At 47.3% G+C, this 14,529-nt stretch overlaps 1 protein-coding gene across 9 annotated transcripts in view; it reads right to left on the reverse strand.

Moving 5' to 3' along the window:
* METTL8 (methyltransferase like 8) overlaps window positions 1-14,529 on the reverse strand; it is a 128,483-nt gene that overhangs the window by 44,762 nt on the left and 69,192 nt on the right. For 7 of the 9 annotated variants that reach the window (XM_029605769.1, XM_029605766.1, XM_029605762.1 and 4 more), the window contains one exon: window positions 28-91. The exons of 1 other annotated variant lie outside the window; for it this stretch is intronic. In XM_029605769.1, coding sequence (XP_029461629.1) covers window positions 28-91 — 64 coding nt within the window. The remainder of the gene's footprint in view (window positions 1-27; window positions 92-14,529) is intronic. One more of the 9 variants, XM_029605761.1, reaches the window with a different exon arrangement.

Here is a 14,529-nt window from a genome sequence, read left to right on the forward strand (position 1 = left end):
TAAATATAATCACATTATATAAAATACCTTTACCAGCTCCACTGCGTAAGGTGCAAAATCACAACAATAAAGAAAGACTCCTGGATTAGTTCTATAAAAAGAAGAGAAAAATACTAGTTAAATAGTGGTTAATATAAAACATTTTCTGTGCAGTCTATTTTATTATCAAGAATAAATTCTACCCGAAAACATAGATGCTATTTTCATATCATCAATCTCGATGTTTGCTCTGAAACAGCTATAGTTCAATGTTATTATCATTCTGGTATTTGCTATCCTGTTCAGACTGCCTTGCCTCCCACCTCAGTTATTTTTCAATGTTTTATACATTCAAATTGGTTTTCATTTGGAGACTGATAGAAGTGAAGAGGAGATAAGATGGAAACCAGAAATAAATTCCTTCATTTAACAACACAGACAAAGAGGATCTGCTTTATGAAGCTTTCACAGCTTTTCTCAAAGCACTTTACGTAAACCAAATTATGGCAAGAGGAAGAACAACTCATGTAAGATCTGATGTGTTAGCATATGGTCCCAGCATGGGGAGGGGGAAAGAAATATTAAGGAACTCAGAGGGAATAGAACATGGTGGGTTTACTGATTTACTCAAAGTCACACAGTAACAGCCTGCATAAACTAAAACTTCCATGCATTTTGAAAATTATTCTGATAAAACTCCCTGTACAACCTGCTAATGTGTGCAGAGTTTTTCCCACAAAATTTACATACATAGTTTTCAAAATCTAAAAAGCATGGGCATAAATCCAAAGCCTGCTCCAGGACACCTCTCGTTATGTGCATAAAATTACAATTTTCAAAAAGGCCATTTCTGCAGGTAAAGCACCGTTCTACCCATAGAATTGCCTTTGAAAATTGCTCTCTCTCTGACAGGCCGATACAGTAAGGAGCGATAGGAAGAGCTGCGTTAGTGCCGGGCGCACCCGCGGTTGCCACACGCACAGTCTGGCTCACCTAACGCTCGATACTGTATTTAAACTGCTTGCAAATGCAAGCCGCGTCCAAGAAGCTTCCGTGAAACGTTAAGCCCGCGCAACCCATTTTACTGTATAGAGCGCTATACAGTATCCTGGGTGCACTGGCCTAACGCTTCACGGACACGCTGGTATCTGTCATTTCAAATGTCATTTGAAATGACAGGTACCAGGAAGTGGACGGTTCTCCTACGCTCGAGATTGCCAGTCCTCTCTCCCCTCCTCCCGTAGCAAGGCGCGAAAAGCAGCCTTGCTTCAGGAGGAGGGGAGAGAGGACTGGCAGTGTAAATCGAAAAAGCAAAAAAAAAAAAAAAAAAGTAGCAACGAAGTGGACGGTTCTCCTACGCTTGGGATTGCCAGTCCTCTCTCCCCTCCTCCCGAAGCAAGGCGCGTAAAGCAGCCTTGCTTCGGGAGGAGGGGAGAGAGGACTGGCAGTGTAAAGCAACGACTTACTTTTTCGCAGCCCTCCTCCGGAGACGGACATCGGCGGAGACGGATCGCGGCTCCCCTGCCTCCCGGCGAAGATGGATGCCTGCACGGGCGAAAGCGGCCCCTGTGCGTGCAATTGGGCCGCTCAAGACGTGACGTCACATGTCGTGACGCCAAACGTTGTGACATTTCGCCTTGAGCGGCCCAATTGCATGCACCGGGGCCGCTTTCGCCCATGCAGACATCCATCTTCGCCTCCGGGAAGCAGGGGAGCCGCGATCCGTCTCCGCCGATGTCCGTCTCCGGAGGAGGGCTGCGAAAAAAGTAAGTCATTGCTTTACACTGCTGAGCGTAGGAGAACCGCCCACTTCGTTGCAACTTTTTTTTTTTTTGGCTTTTTTAGATTTTTTCTGCTTTCGTTGCTTCGGGAGGAGGGGGGAGGGGACTGGGGCTGCCCTGGAGACCAGCACCCATTGACGCGGCCAGGGCAGGTGAGCGGGGGCTGGGGGTAAGTTTGCCGCCTACCCTTACCCCTGCCTCTAACGCAGGGGTAAGGGTAGGCAGTAAGTTAGCAGGTTAAATGCGTGGCAAAACGGCAGGGTAAAAAAGCAATAGTCGGGGCGCGTGTTACTGTATGGGAGGGAATAGCTAATTCAATCATTTACATCTAATAAACATGCCGCGGGCGGAAGGGGTTACCCGGTGATTTAAAGAGGCGGTAAGAATCGGTTAAAGGGGATTGTGTATCACAGGAAGCGCTAACGCGGCCGGAAAGTGAGTAGAAAGGGGGTTAGGAGCGGGGTAACCGTGGCCGCACTTTACTGTATTGACCTTTGAATAAGGAAGGCAGATGAAATTGGAGTATGGGAAGCTGAGGTCTGCAAATACTCTGTTAGCCTTATTATGCCACAACTGCAAAATATTTTTTACCTCCTCAAGAGGCTGACACTGTGAAGACACACTCTAATAGCACGTCCCTGGGAGAGAAATCTAGTTAAATTCAGCAATGTCTGTTCCTTGGGCAATAAAAGGAATGGCAGTAGAAATATATTCCTTTCACGCCATCCTTTTCATTCAGCAGAAGTCAAATCCTTCCTAGCTACACCATGACCATTGTGACAATTCTTTTGTGCTATTAAATACTTCTGTTAGGGAGTACAGTATATTTGCAAGTAAATTATTACCTTCAAATTAGAAATATTTCCTTTTACCAACAGTACATGTCTAGGCCTAGATACACATTTGTTTTTGCTAAAAACAGATGGTAGTGGTTAAAGCTTATTTTTGGGTTATCTGAATGCTACACCTGGATGATAAACACACAGGGATGGTAATGTTCAAACTGGTGCGCAGGCACACTTTGGGGCATGTACCGGTGCTCACCCAGATACACAGCCATTTTATAACTTGCACGTGCATATGTGCGAATGTTATAAAATAGCCTGGTCACGCACACATGTTCGTCTAATTTTAAGTGGGTGCGTAAATCCTGCTTCGAGTGCGTAAATTGGGGAATTTTAAAAGGGGAGCGCATCCACACCATTGCTAGTTTCACTAGTTTGGCCACCAGTTCGTCCAGTTAACAACTAGGTGCTCAAAACCCCCTGGTTTGACAGTGTGCACGCCCACTAGTTACCCTAGACACTGTGAGAAATGGCTTTCTTTTTATTTTTTTACTTATAATTTCGCCATAGCAGAAGTGAAGTTTGCATTAGGTGACCTGGGCATGGGCCCAGGTGTGTAAGTATTTACGTGACACATCACTAATGGGAATCACAAACAGCTGAACCCTAAAAATAAGTCATTGAAATAAGTGGGAGATCTGAATATTCTCTCGTGGATTGGTACCATAGTAAGTATTTACGTGCACATCTCTTGACCATGCCCCAAAATGCCTATGCCCCACTCAGACCACGCCTGCCCCTTTTTAAAAACATTTGAGATGTGCAAGCAGCAGGATATATGCACACATTGGGGTGGCTTTTAAAATTCATTTGGTGTACATGAGCCCGACTTGTGCAAGCATCCCCTAATTGATGCGCACCAGGCTTTTAAAATAAGCAAATTTGCTTACCATAAATGATGTTTCCGTAGATAGCAGGATGCCTTAGCCTTGCTGTCTGGGATGTCCTCCGGCAGCCTCAAGGCGGAGCTTCTCCTAGCAGTTACAGAGCTTTGCTCTGCACAGCTGCACCAGTCTTTCCATGCAATCTAGCAGTCCTCGTTCCCCTCAGTCTGTAACATAGCTAAAAACCATCTTTGATGGATGCCAAAAAGAGGGCTGTCCAGGGAGGCGGGTTGGTCTGCATGGCTAATTCATCCTGCTATCTACGGAAACACCATTTATGGTAAGCAAACTTGCTTTTTCCCATTGATAGCAGGGCTGAATTAGCCATGCTGTCTGGGAGTCCCTAGCCATCAGGTTGCATCTTGTACACTGACGGCCTATTGTCCTTGTTCTTTGACTTGACTACAGTGAGCCCAACCCATCTTACCATGGACAGCCATGGAGAGTCTTCACCGCGTGGAGTGTTCCAACACTGCTGTACCCAGAGCCATGTCTGAGGATGTCTGCTGGTTCAGGCAGTAGTGCGACGTGAATATATGCAGCGAAGACCATGTGGCAGCTTTGCAAATGTCTAATAATGGTACGCTTTACTCGGAAACATGGAGCAGAATTTGCACACCTTCCTGTTGTCCACTGGGCAAAAATGGCATATGCCACTCTCTGGTTCAGCGACGGCTCGTGTGGATGGAATATCCTTCTGAGTCGGTCTGCTTTTGAATTCTCTATCCTGAGAAGATAAGTGTCCTGCAACGAGACGGAATGTCTGACCATCCATTCCAGGATGCGAATCGCCTCCTTGCACAGCGTCCATGAACCAGATCCTTCTTCCTTGTTTATGTAGAACATGGACACTTGGTTATCTATATGAACCATGACGTTCTTGCCTCGAACCTGGTCGACAAAGGTGAGAAGGGCATTTTGAATCGCTCGCAGTTCTAGGTTTATCTGTTGTGCGCGCTCTGCCGCCGACCATATACCCTGCGTTTGAAGATGGGCAAGGTGGGCTCCCCATACTTTGTGTGATGCGTCTGTGGTGAGGATTAGCTTGTGCATAGGTTTCCGGAATAGGGCGCCTCTCGTGAGCATTTGCATTCAGCCACCAGGCTATATCCCTCCGCATGGCCTGGGTGAGGCGTACTGTGTCCACTAAGCCCTTGAGGCCTCACTGCAGACGACGCATGTGCAACCCTGTCTGAGGCACCATTCAAATTGCTGCCGCCATGTGTCCCAGGATGATAAGGACCTGATGGGCCGAAGGCTGCGTAGAGACTTGTAATTATCTGGCCAGTGCGCAGAGGGTCTTTGCCCTATCCTTTGGCAAGAACGTTTTCCTCTTTACCATGTCGATCCTTGCTCCAATAAACTGAATGTTTTAAGTAGGCTGGACCACTAATACAGTAGTTGATTATGAGTCCTTGTAAGCAATTGCTCATGTTTCTCCCTCAGGGTATGTTTGTCTGATGCTACCAGCAACCAACAGAGAAATAGTTGGACCCTCTTTCATCGGAGGAGGGTCACCACCACTGCAAGGCATTTGGTGAATACTTTGGGAGCAGAGGATAGTCTGAAGGGGAATACCTTGTACTGGTAATGCTGCCCATTGGACTGGAAGCACAGATACTGCCATGAGGAGCGGTCCACGGGAATGTGGGAGTAGGCATCCTTGAAGTCCAGCAAGCACATCCAATTGCTGGGCTGTAGGAAAAGAATAGACTTTAGGGATGTCATCTTGAAGTTCTCCTTGAGCAGGAATTTGTTGAGTTTCTTTAGGTCCAAGATTGGGCGGAGGCCACCCGACATTGGCATGGCGGCACTACTTGAATGACTTGCTGAGCAAGCAGTGTAGTTAACTCTGTTCGCAAGATTTGCACCCGTGTTGGAACCCGGTGAAATTCAGCTAGATGGGGGAAGAGCAGGAATCCGCTTGAAATTGAGTTGGTAATCCCTGCGAATAATGTCTAGCACCCAACGGTCAGTTATTATTGCAGACCAGGAACTGAAAAACTGTGCTATTCTGCCCCCTACCGGGGTTGGCCCTGCCTATCTTAAAAACTTTGCGTGGATTTCAGGGTGAGGGTTGATGGTTGCTGCTGCTGTCGTTGAGGCTGTTGGCACGCTGGGGCCCTATATGGTGGGTAGGGGCAGAACGGGCGCTGCTGGAAGGCGGGTTTATGATAGGTCGGATAATACCTCCTTGTGCCGGTAGACTGGTCCACTGGAGAGCTAGAGACAAAACCGCCATGTTCTGTTCCTTTAGCTGTGAGACGGTTTCTTGTAGTTTATCGCCGAAAAGGTGCTGATGGCACTGGCCCTCAGCCAGGCTAGTTGACAAGCCACTATGGCCGATGCTGAGGCCCGGGACGATGTCTTGAACAATTCGCAGATGGTACGGAAGAGGTTTCATAACCCTTCTTCCATGTCGAGTATCTGTTGTGGCAGACCCGTGCTTGAAGAACTCTCCTCGAATAGAGGCTTGATGGACTGGAGGCATTCGAAAAGATACTGCGTTATATAGAACTGGTGTTACTGTATCTTTGCCCCTAGCATGGCAGATTGGAAGGATCGTTTCCCAAATTCATCCAGGTAATGATTGTCCTTACCCGGAGGCATGTTCGAGTCAAGTCTTGTCTTTTTAGCCTTCTTCATGGCGGATCCCACCATGATGGAAGTTTGCAGGAGCTGTGTAGTGGTGTAGTATGGAGATCTTCTCATCCTGAATTTTAAATCCGTTTTCCTGGAGATCGCCAGGGTCGAGAAAGGGGACTCCCAAGTCTTTTCCAAGACTGCATCCAATACACTGTGGGAGAGCAACACTGTCAGTTCGGCCAGCATCTCAAAGATCTTTAATATGCCCAGGACGTTTGCTCTTGGGTCTGGGACTGTCCTGGTTTCAATGTTGAGCCTCGATCCCACCTTCTCAATGAACTTCAAATAGGAAAGATCCTCCAGCAGGGAGGAGGGCACTGGTGGGTCCCCCGGTGGGTCCAATGATAACCCGGTGGATGAACCCAAATTGGGAGCTGAGATCTCTGAGTGTGAGCTAGGCTGAGGAGAGAACGGAGGTTGTGGCAATTTCCCTGCCTGCTGAACCTTTTCCAATTGACATTGCACAAGAGGTTCATCCTCTGGAGGGCCTTCTTCAGAAGATGGACTAGCTGGCTGATGTTCCTGTCCACCTGACTCCAGGGACGTAAACAATCCAATGAGGACTGCAGAAATCTGTGACATTGCCTGTTTCGCCAGACCATTTCCTGTGGAGCTAGCGAAGCTGAAGACTTCAACTGTTTTTCCTCCAACCTAGGGCTGTGTGCATGCCCAGATGATGCATGGGGAATGGCAGCGAGCAGTATATCCAAATCCAGCCCCCAGTGGTCACGAAGGGCCCCATCTTGCGGAATCTTGGTGCGCTTTTGGAGCAGCTCCTTCAACTGCGGGGACCTCCTCTTTCGCCTGGAGACCGAGGAGATGTCCGAGTAAACTCTGTGCGAGGAGGTGGAGGTCACCTCTGAATCTGGATAGTCTGAAAATGAAGTGACATCTGAGAAGTCCATCTCATGCATCTCTTCTGGGGTGAAGACCCTTTGAGGATCCAGTACTTGATCTCACATTTCATACCCTTTGGGTTCCCGGTGTTTGTGCCCAAATTAAAATTTTTGTGCCTCTTTGGTGATGCTGACCTCCTCTGCGTTGATTGCATCAAGGACTTAGGCTTTGAGTACGTCGACACTGTGCTAACTTGCGTCGATGTGCGAGGCTCCGGCTGGGCGCTCTTGGATGTACCATGTTCCAATGCACTGCATCATGCGTCGATGGTAGGTGCTCTTGGCTCCCTGCGCTGGTATCGACGCCTGTGGTGCTGTGTCGGGTGGCTGATGCTCCTGTTCACAGCTCTGCAATGCACTGTCTGCGCCCACGCTCTGTGGCAAGTTCTGGGGTGGGGGGACCACTGTGAGGGTAAGCACCCTTTGGCTTTTGGTGCCCTTAGTCTGGGGTCCCAGTGAGGAGGCTCTCTTCCATTTCTCAGGGCAATCCAGATGCGGCCCTGGTGAGGAGTGAGGAGAGTCACTCCAATGGCAGGGCATAAGAGCCGTTGCTTCCTTTCCTGAGCCTCGTGAACTTCTGCACCCGCGGGGACATACGACTGCAGTGGCGATACGCCGACTGGTCATGGTCTGGGCCCAGACAGGCGTAACAATAATTGTGGCCGTCGGTGATTGATATTACCTTGCTGCACTGGCATTACTGGAAGCCACGTGGTTCTGGCCCCACGTTAGCACTGAAAAGTGATACTTTTTTTTTTTAATTTAAGAAGAACTCTGAGGGGAGCAGGAGAAAATTGCTCCACGTGCTTCGGGTAGTGCAGAAGAAACAGACTAAGGGGAATGAGGGTGCTAGATCACGCAGGAAAACGCATGTAGCCACACAGAGCAAAGCTCTATAACTGCTAGGAAAAGCTCCGCCTCGAAGCTGCTGGAGAACGTCCCAGACAGCATGGCTAATTCAACCCTGCTATCGACGGGAAATCACCTTTCAGCCACTCGCACACTCAATTTCTATAAAAATGTAGATATTGTATTTCCACATCAAAACCTATTTATAAACCAGGATCTTTAAAAAATAAATGGTAGAATGAAAACTTCTTTATATTGTATACCAGATATAATATAAATTAATTCAGGGAATCTTCTAAGCTCTACCTGAAACTTTTGATATCTCTTCTTTTAATTTATATATGAAATACTTTGATCTCCTTATGGAAATTCTGAGAAATACCACACTTATTTTAGAAATTATGTACAAAGGTCACTTTCACCCAACTACATGAAAACATTTTTATTTTATTAAATTATATATATTCTAGGGATGACCTGAAGGACCTGCATTTGATTCCCAGATCAGGTCTTCTTCGGAGAAAGTTCTTTTTCACTCAGTGCACAATTAAACTCAGGAATTTGTTGCCAGGGGATGTGGTTAGTGCAGTTAGTATAGCTGGGTTTAAAAAAGGTTTGGATAAGTTCTTGGAGGAGAAGTCCATTACCTGCTATTAATCAAGTTGACTTAGAAAATAGCCACTGCTATTACTTGCATCAGTAGCATGGGATAGACTTAGTTTTTGGGTACTTGCCAAGTACTTACAGCCTGAATTGGCTACTGTTGGAAACAGGATGCTGGGCTTGATGGACCCTTGGTCTGACCCAGTATGACATGTTCTTATGTTTTTCCTGAATCAGCTAGGGCTGCGGATGCTGCAGAGGTAGCATTTACAGCTCCTTGGGCCCTAAATATGACACCTAGTGTTCATATTTAAGACCCACTATTGCAGAGTTCTGGAGGAGCCCTAGTGCATGATTCTCAGCTAAGGATTGTTGCTGCAATGATAGGGATATAAAATAAAGGAAAAAAATCCCCAGGTAGTTGCAAATGAAAGTTACTGATATCAGATCCCAGCCCTAATTCCAGAAGGCACAGGAGAAAACTGTTTCTTCCATGCCCTACCCTCCCTAAATATTGTATACATGTTATAACATAATTTCAACCCATCAAGCTAAGATATTTAGGGGCCGAAGTAATAAGACCCATGGTGAAATCAGCACTATCTTTCAGCACATATTTTTTTAATGCGCGGGGCAAAAGCAGGCGCCTCCGAGGGATATAATAAGGGGATGGCATGCAAATGAGATATGTGCAGAAAATCCACACAGAAATGCGTGCTACAAAGAGTGCTGAAGGCCCTATGCAATAAACTGCACATAAACCCACATTAATGTGGTGACTTGTGATTGATTCTTGGTTGAAAGCCTTCCCCTTTCATAAGACAGTAAGTAGCGAGTTATTGGTCTGGGAGTAGGGCTGAAGGTGGCTAGATAAAGCAGAGTTGCTTACCTGTAACAAGTGTTCTCACAGGACAGCAGGATGTTAGTCCTCACATATGGGTGACATCATCAGGATGGAGCCCAATCATGGAACACTTTTGTCAAAGTTTCTAGACTTTAACTGGCACCAATGAGCATGCCCAGCATGGTACCAACCCTGCATCCAGCAGGGGTCTCCCTTCAGTCTCGTGTATAGTAAAAATACGTGCGAAAAATAAAACAACAAATCGCAAGCGTACCCAACTCCGGGGGGGTGGTGGGTGGGTTTCATGAGGACTAACATCCTGCTGTCATGTGACAACACCTGTTACAGGTAAGCAACTCTGCTTTCTCACAGGACAAGCAGAATGGTAGTCCTCATATATGGGTGAATAGTGAGCTGAGGATGCCCGAGCAATGTACCAAAAGCACCCAAAGTCGTGCAACAGGCACAACCACCGGGGTGATTTTGGATAACGGGCAGCCTGAAATTCCAAGCGGGCTGTTGGAAGGAAGTTGGGTATTAAGCTGAGAATAAATTGTGCAGAACAGACTGGCCTTGTCCGGACAATAATGGGCTGCAAAGATATGGAGAGAACTCCAAGTAGCAGCTTTGCAGATGTCAGCAAGAGGTACAGACCGAAGGTGTTCTACCGTCGTTGCCATTGCTCTAATAGAGTGCGCTTTGACGCGTCCCTGTAGCGGAAGGCCTGCTTATTGGTAGCAGAAGGAAATACAGTCCACCAGCCAGGAGGACAGGGTCTGCTTTCCCACCGGGATTCCCAGTTTAATTTTATCAAAGGAGACAAATAGCTGGGTGGATTTCCTATAGCCTGCAGTGCATTCCAAATAAAAGGCTAGTGCACACTTGCAGTCTAAGGAATGCAGAGCCTGCTCACCTGGATGTGAGTGGGGTTTTGGAAAGAAGGTAGGCAAAACCATGGATTGATTTAAATGGAACTCAGAGACTATTTTCAGCAGAAATTTAGGATGAGTGCGAAGGACCACCCGATCATGAAGACATTTTGTGTAAGGTGGGTAAGTAACCAGTGCCTACAGCTCACTGATTCAGCGAGCAGAGGTAAAAGCAAGAAGGAAGCGCACCTTCCACGTGAGATATCGTAACTTGCAGGAATGCAGAGGCTCAAATGGAAGTTTCATGAGTCGAGCTAAAACCACATTAAGGTCCCAAGCAGGGGCCGGAGAGGAGGCTTGAGGTGAAACAAGCCCTTCATAAAGCGCACTACTAAGGGTTGTGTCGAAATAGAGACATCCCCTGTACCCTTATGGAAGGCGGCCACCGCACTGACATGTACTCTAATGGAGGAAGTTTGTAGACCCGACTTCGAGAGGTGCCAGAGGTAGTCTAAAAAATTTGTTGTGGGGCAGATAAAAGGATCTAAGTCCTTTGAAGTGCACCACAATGAAAATCTTTTCCATTTAGAATGATAAGATCTTCTAGTAGAAGGCTTTCATGAAGATACTAGGACCTGGGATACAGAATCCGAAAGATTGAGAGGCTGCAAGATTAGCCTTTCAACATCCAAGCTGTCAGCGACAAGGCCTGAAGGTTGGGATGGCGCAGTTGTCTGATATCTCAGAAGAATGGAGACAGATCTGTGCCCAGGTGAATCTGTGGACGGACTGAGAGGTCGCGAATGATGGGAAACCAAACCTGACGCGGCCAGAAGGGGGCTATGAAAATCATGAGGCCGTTGTCCCAGCATAGCTTCACGAGAGTTTTGCTGATGAGAGGAAGTGGGGGGTAGGCTTACAGGAGACCTGTTGCCCAAGAGAGGGCGAAGGCGTCCCTTGGTGGAGTTTTGTGACTGCGATGTAGGGAGCAGAAGTTCTCCACCTTGCGATTGTGAATCGATGCAAAGAGGTCGATGCTCGGATACCCCCACTTCTGAAATATCTGATCCACCACTGCGGTGTTTAGGGACCACTTGTGGGGCTGAAATGCATGACTGAGTTTGTCCGCTAGAACACTGTCCATGCCGCCAAGTAGGTTGCAGTAGTAGCATGGAATGAGAGAGAGCTAAAGCCCAAATTTGCGCTACTTCCTGAGATAGGAGGTAGGAACTGGTCCCCCCTGCTTGTTGATGTACCACATCGCTACTTGAATGTCCATTTGGATTAGGATTGTTTTGTTGGATAAGCAATCCTGGAAGGCTAGAAGGGCATATCTGATCGCCCTGAGTTCCAGAAAGTTGATCTGATGTTGCTTTTCTGCTGCAGACCAAGTTCCCTGAGTTTGCAGGTGGTTGACATGTGCTCCCCAACCTAGAATGGAAGCATCGGTTATCAGAATGACCTGAGGTTCTGGAGCCTGAAACGGTAGCCCTTTGAACAGGTGGGACTCTTGGATCCGCCAAGCTAGTGATAGATGAAGCTGCCTGGTGACATGGACAATGTTGCACATTGAATGGTGGGCTTGGGACCACTGGGATTTTAATGCCATGCGAGTAACGCAGTGGACAAGTTGAGCCATTGGGGTAAAACGCTATGGCAAGAGTCATATCAAATGCCCGTAAAACAGACCATATAACCCCCATTCTCAAAGACCTCCACTGGCTCCCCATCCCCCCTCTCGCATTCTTTACAAAACACTCACTATCATCCACAAAGCCATTTACTCCCACCACTCCAACTGGCTTGACCTTCCTTTCACCTCTGCACACCTTAATCGTCCCACTAGAACAATCAACAAAGGAACCCTTCACGTGCCCTCTCTAAAAACAGCACACCTTTCCACCACAAGGGAACGTGCCCTCACTATCGCAGGCCCCTCATGTTGGAATACCCTGCCCTCAGCACTCCGTCTTGAATCATGTTCTCTCAAATTTAGGAAGATACTAAAAACATGGTTATTTAAACAGGCATTTCCTAACTAGCAAACCCCCCTGCTATAACCATCTATCATCTTCTTTTACCATTGTACATTGTGATCTTTATGTTCTAATAATGTATATAATGTATATAATAACTAGCATTCATGATGTTATCCAACCAGTACAACCAGTTGTACTATCTTTCTATGCTGCTTTCCCGCGTTTCTCTTCGCCCACCTGTTTTATTCCCTTGTTAATTGTATTTTCTACTCATTTTGTTATATTGTAAACCGATGTGATGTTCACACTAACACCGGTATTAAGAAGGTTTTAAATAAATAAATAAATAAATAACATGGACCGAGGACGCCGTATGTCCCAACAAGACGAGAACATGACGAGCAGTTGTGGTTCGGCGAGACTGTACAGTGCGCAAGCCAGCCAGCGTATGAGCTCGGTCCCTGGGAAGGAAAGCTTTCATTTGGATGATATCAAGATCCACTCTGATAAAAGAGAGGGATTGAGACAGTATCAGATTGGACTTCTATTGATTAGAAATCCCAAGGATAGTAGGGGTCACACAGTAAGATGGAGGGAGTGGACTCGCCTCCGGCAACTGAGCACTCAGTAACCAGTCGTCCAGATAGGGATAGACATGCGTGCCTATTCTTCTTAAATATGCGGCTACTACTGCCAGGCATTTCGTGAAGACATGAGGAGCCAATGCTAGGCCGAACGGAAGTACACGGTACTGGAAGTGTTGGTTTCTGAAGAGGAATCGGAGGTACTTTCTGTGAGACGGGGTAATTGTTATGTGCATGTACAAGTCTTTTAGATCTAGAGAGCAAAGCCAATCCCCTTGTTGGAGAAGAGGGAGTAAAGAGCCTAAGGTTACCATCCTGAACTTCTCCTTTTGAAGATGTTTGTTTAGGGCCCGAAGGTCCAATATGGGGCAAATGCCTCCTGTCTTTTTTGGTATTAAGAAATATCGGGAGTAGAAGCCCTGACCCCTTTGTGAGGGTGGAACCTGTTCTATGGCGTTGGACATAGAAGGAGGGCAGCAACTTCTCCCTGCATGAGTTGAGAGTGGTTGGTGGAAGTCCACCCTGGCCGGGGTGGAGAGTCCAACAGGATGGAGAGAAAGTTTAGATGGTAGTCTTGAGCTACGACCGACTGGACCCACTGGTCTGTGGTGACTTTGAGCCACATGGTGGTGAAGTCGCAGAGTCTGCCGCCGACCGGAAGGGATGGCAGTGGGGGATGATGACAATTGCTCTCTATTAGGGAGTCAAAACCCCGAAGCAGGACCAGGTGGAGCAGGTGGCTGCATCTTCTGAGGCCTGGGCTGTCTAGGTGGAGCCTTTTGGTAGGGTCTAGAAGGGCGAGACCGAGCTGGAGGAGGATAGTATCGTCGTGCCTTGTAAGCAGATCTCTTAGCTTCTCTCCTGAACGGCCGTTTAAAAGAGGCAGAAAACTCGGTATGTACGGCTGAAAGCTGTCGCAGTGTCTCGTTGTGATCTTTAAAGTTGGTCGACAGTCTCTTAGATCTTCTCACCAAACAGATTGTCCCCAGTACAGGGTAGGTCTGCTAAGCGGTCTTGTACCTCTGGGCGCAAATCCGAGGATTTCAGCCAGGCCCACCTCCTTGCGCTTATTCCGGCTGCTGATAACCTGGAAGCCGAATCAAAAATGTCGTAAGCTGACCTGACTTCATGCTTATCTGCATCAAAACCCTTTTTGACAATGGAGTTCAGTTGATCCTGAAACTGATCCGGGAGAGACTCAGAAAATTCCTGAGGCTGTTTGAATAAATTTCTATTGAATTGGGTCACATAGAGTTGATATGCCACAATACGAGAGATGAGATTGAACCGTGAAATACTCTACGCCCAAAAGCATCCAGGAATTTTTGCTCCTTCTCTGGAGGTGCCGAAGAATGAGGCCTTGGTCTCTTGGCCTTCTTCTGGGCAGACTCTGTGACCACTAAATGATGAGCCAATTGCGTTTTTTTAGAAATCAGGCGCCGACTGGACTAGATAGATGGCATCAGTCTTGCGGTTGAACGGAGGGACCGAACCTGGATGCTCCCAGTTGCGCTACAGAAGATCAAGCAGAACATCATGCACCGGGATGGATATTATTTCTTTCGGTGCGTCGACAAACTGAAGGACCTCCAGCATTTTGTGCCTCAGTTTGGAGAGCAAAAGGTATAGTCTCCGACATTTCCTTAATAAAATTAATGAAGGAGAGGTCCTCCGGTGGAGACTTGCGTCTCTCTTCAGGTGGCGAAGGCTCAGATGAGATATCGCCGGTGTCCTGGGAATCGGAGTCGTCATCGGTCCACGGTTGGTAAG

Source organism: Rhinatrema bivittatum, chromosome 6 (genome assembly GCF_901001135.1).
Source record: "Rhinatrema bivittatum chromosome 6, aRhiBiv1.1, whole genome shotgun sequence".
Classification (NCBI taxonomy): Eukaryota; Metazoa; Chordata; class Amphibia; order Gymnophiona; family Rhinatrematidae; genus Rhinatrema; species Rhinatrema bivittatum.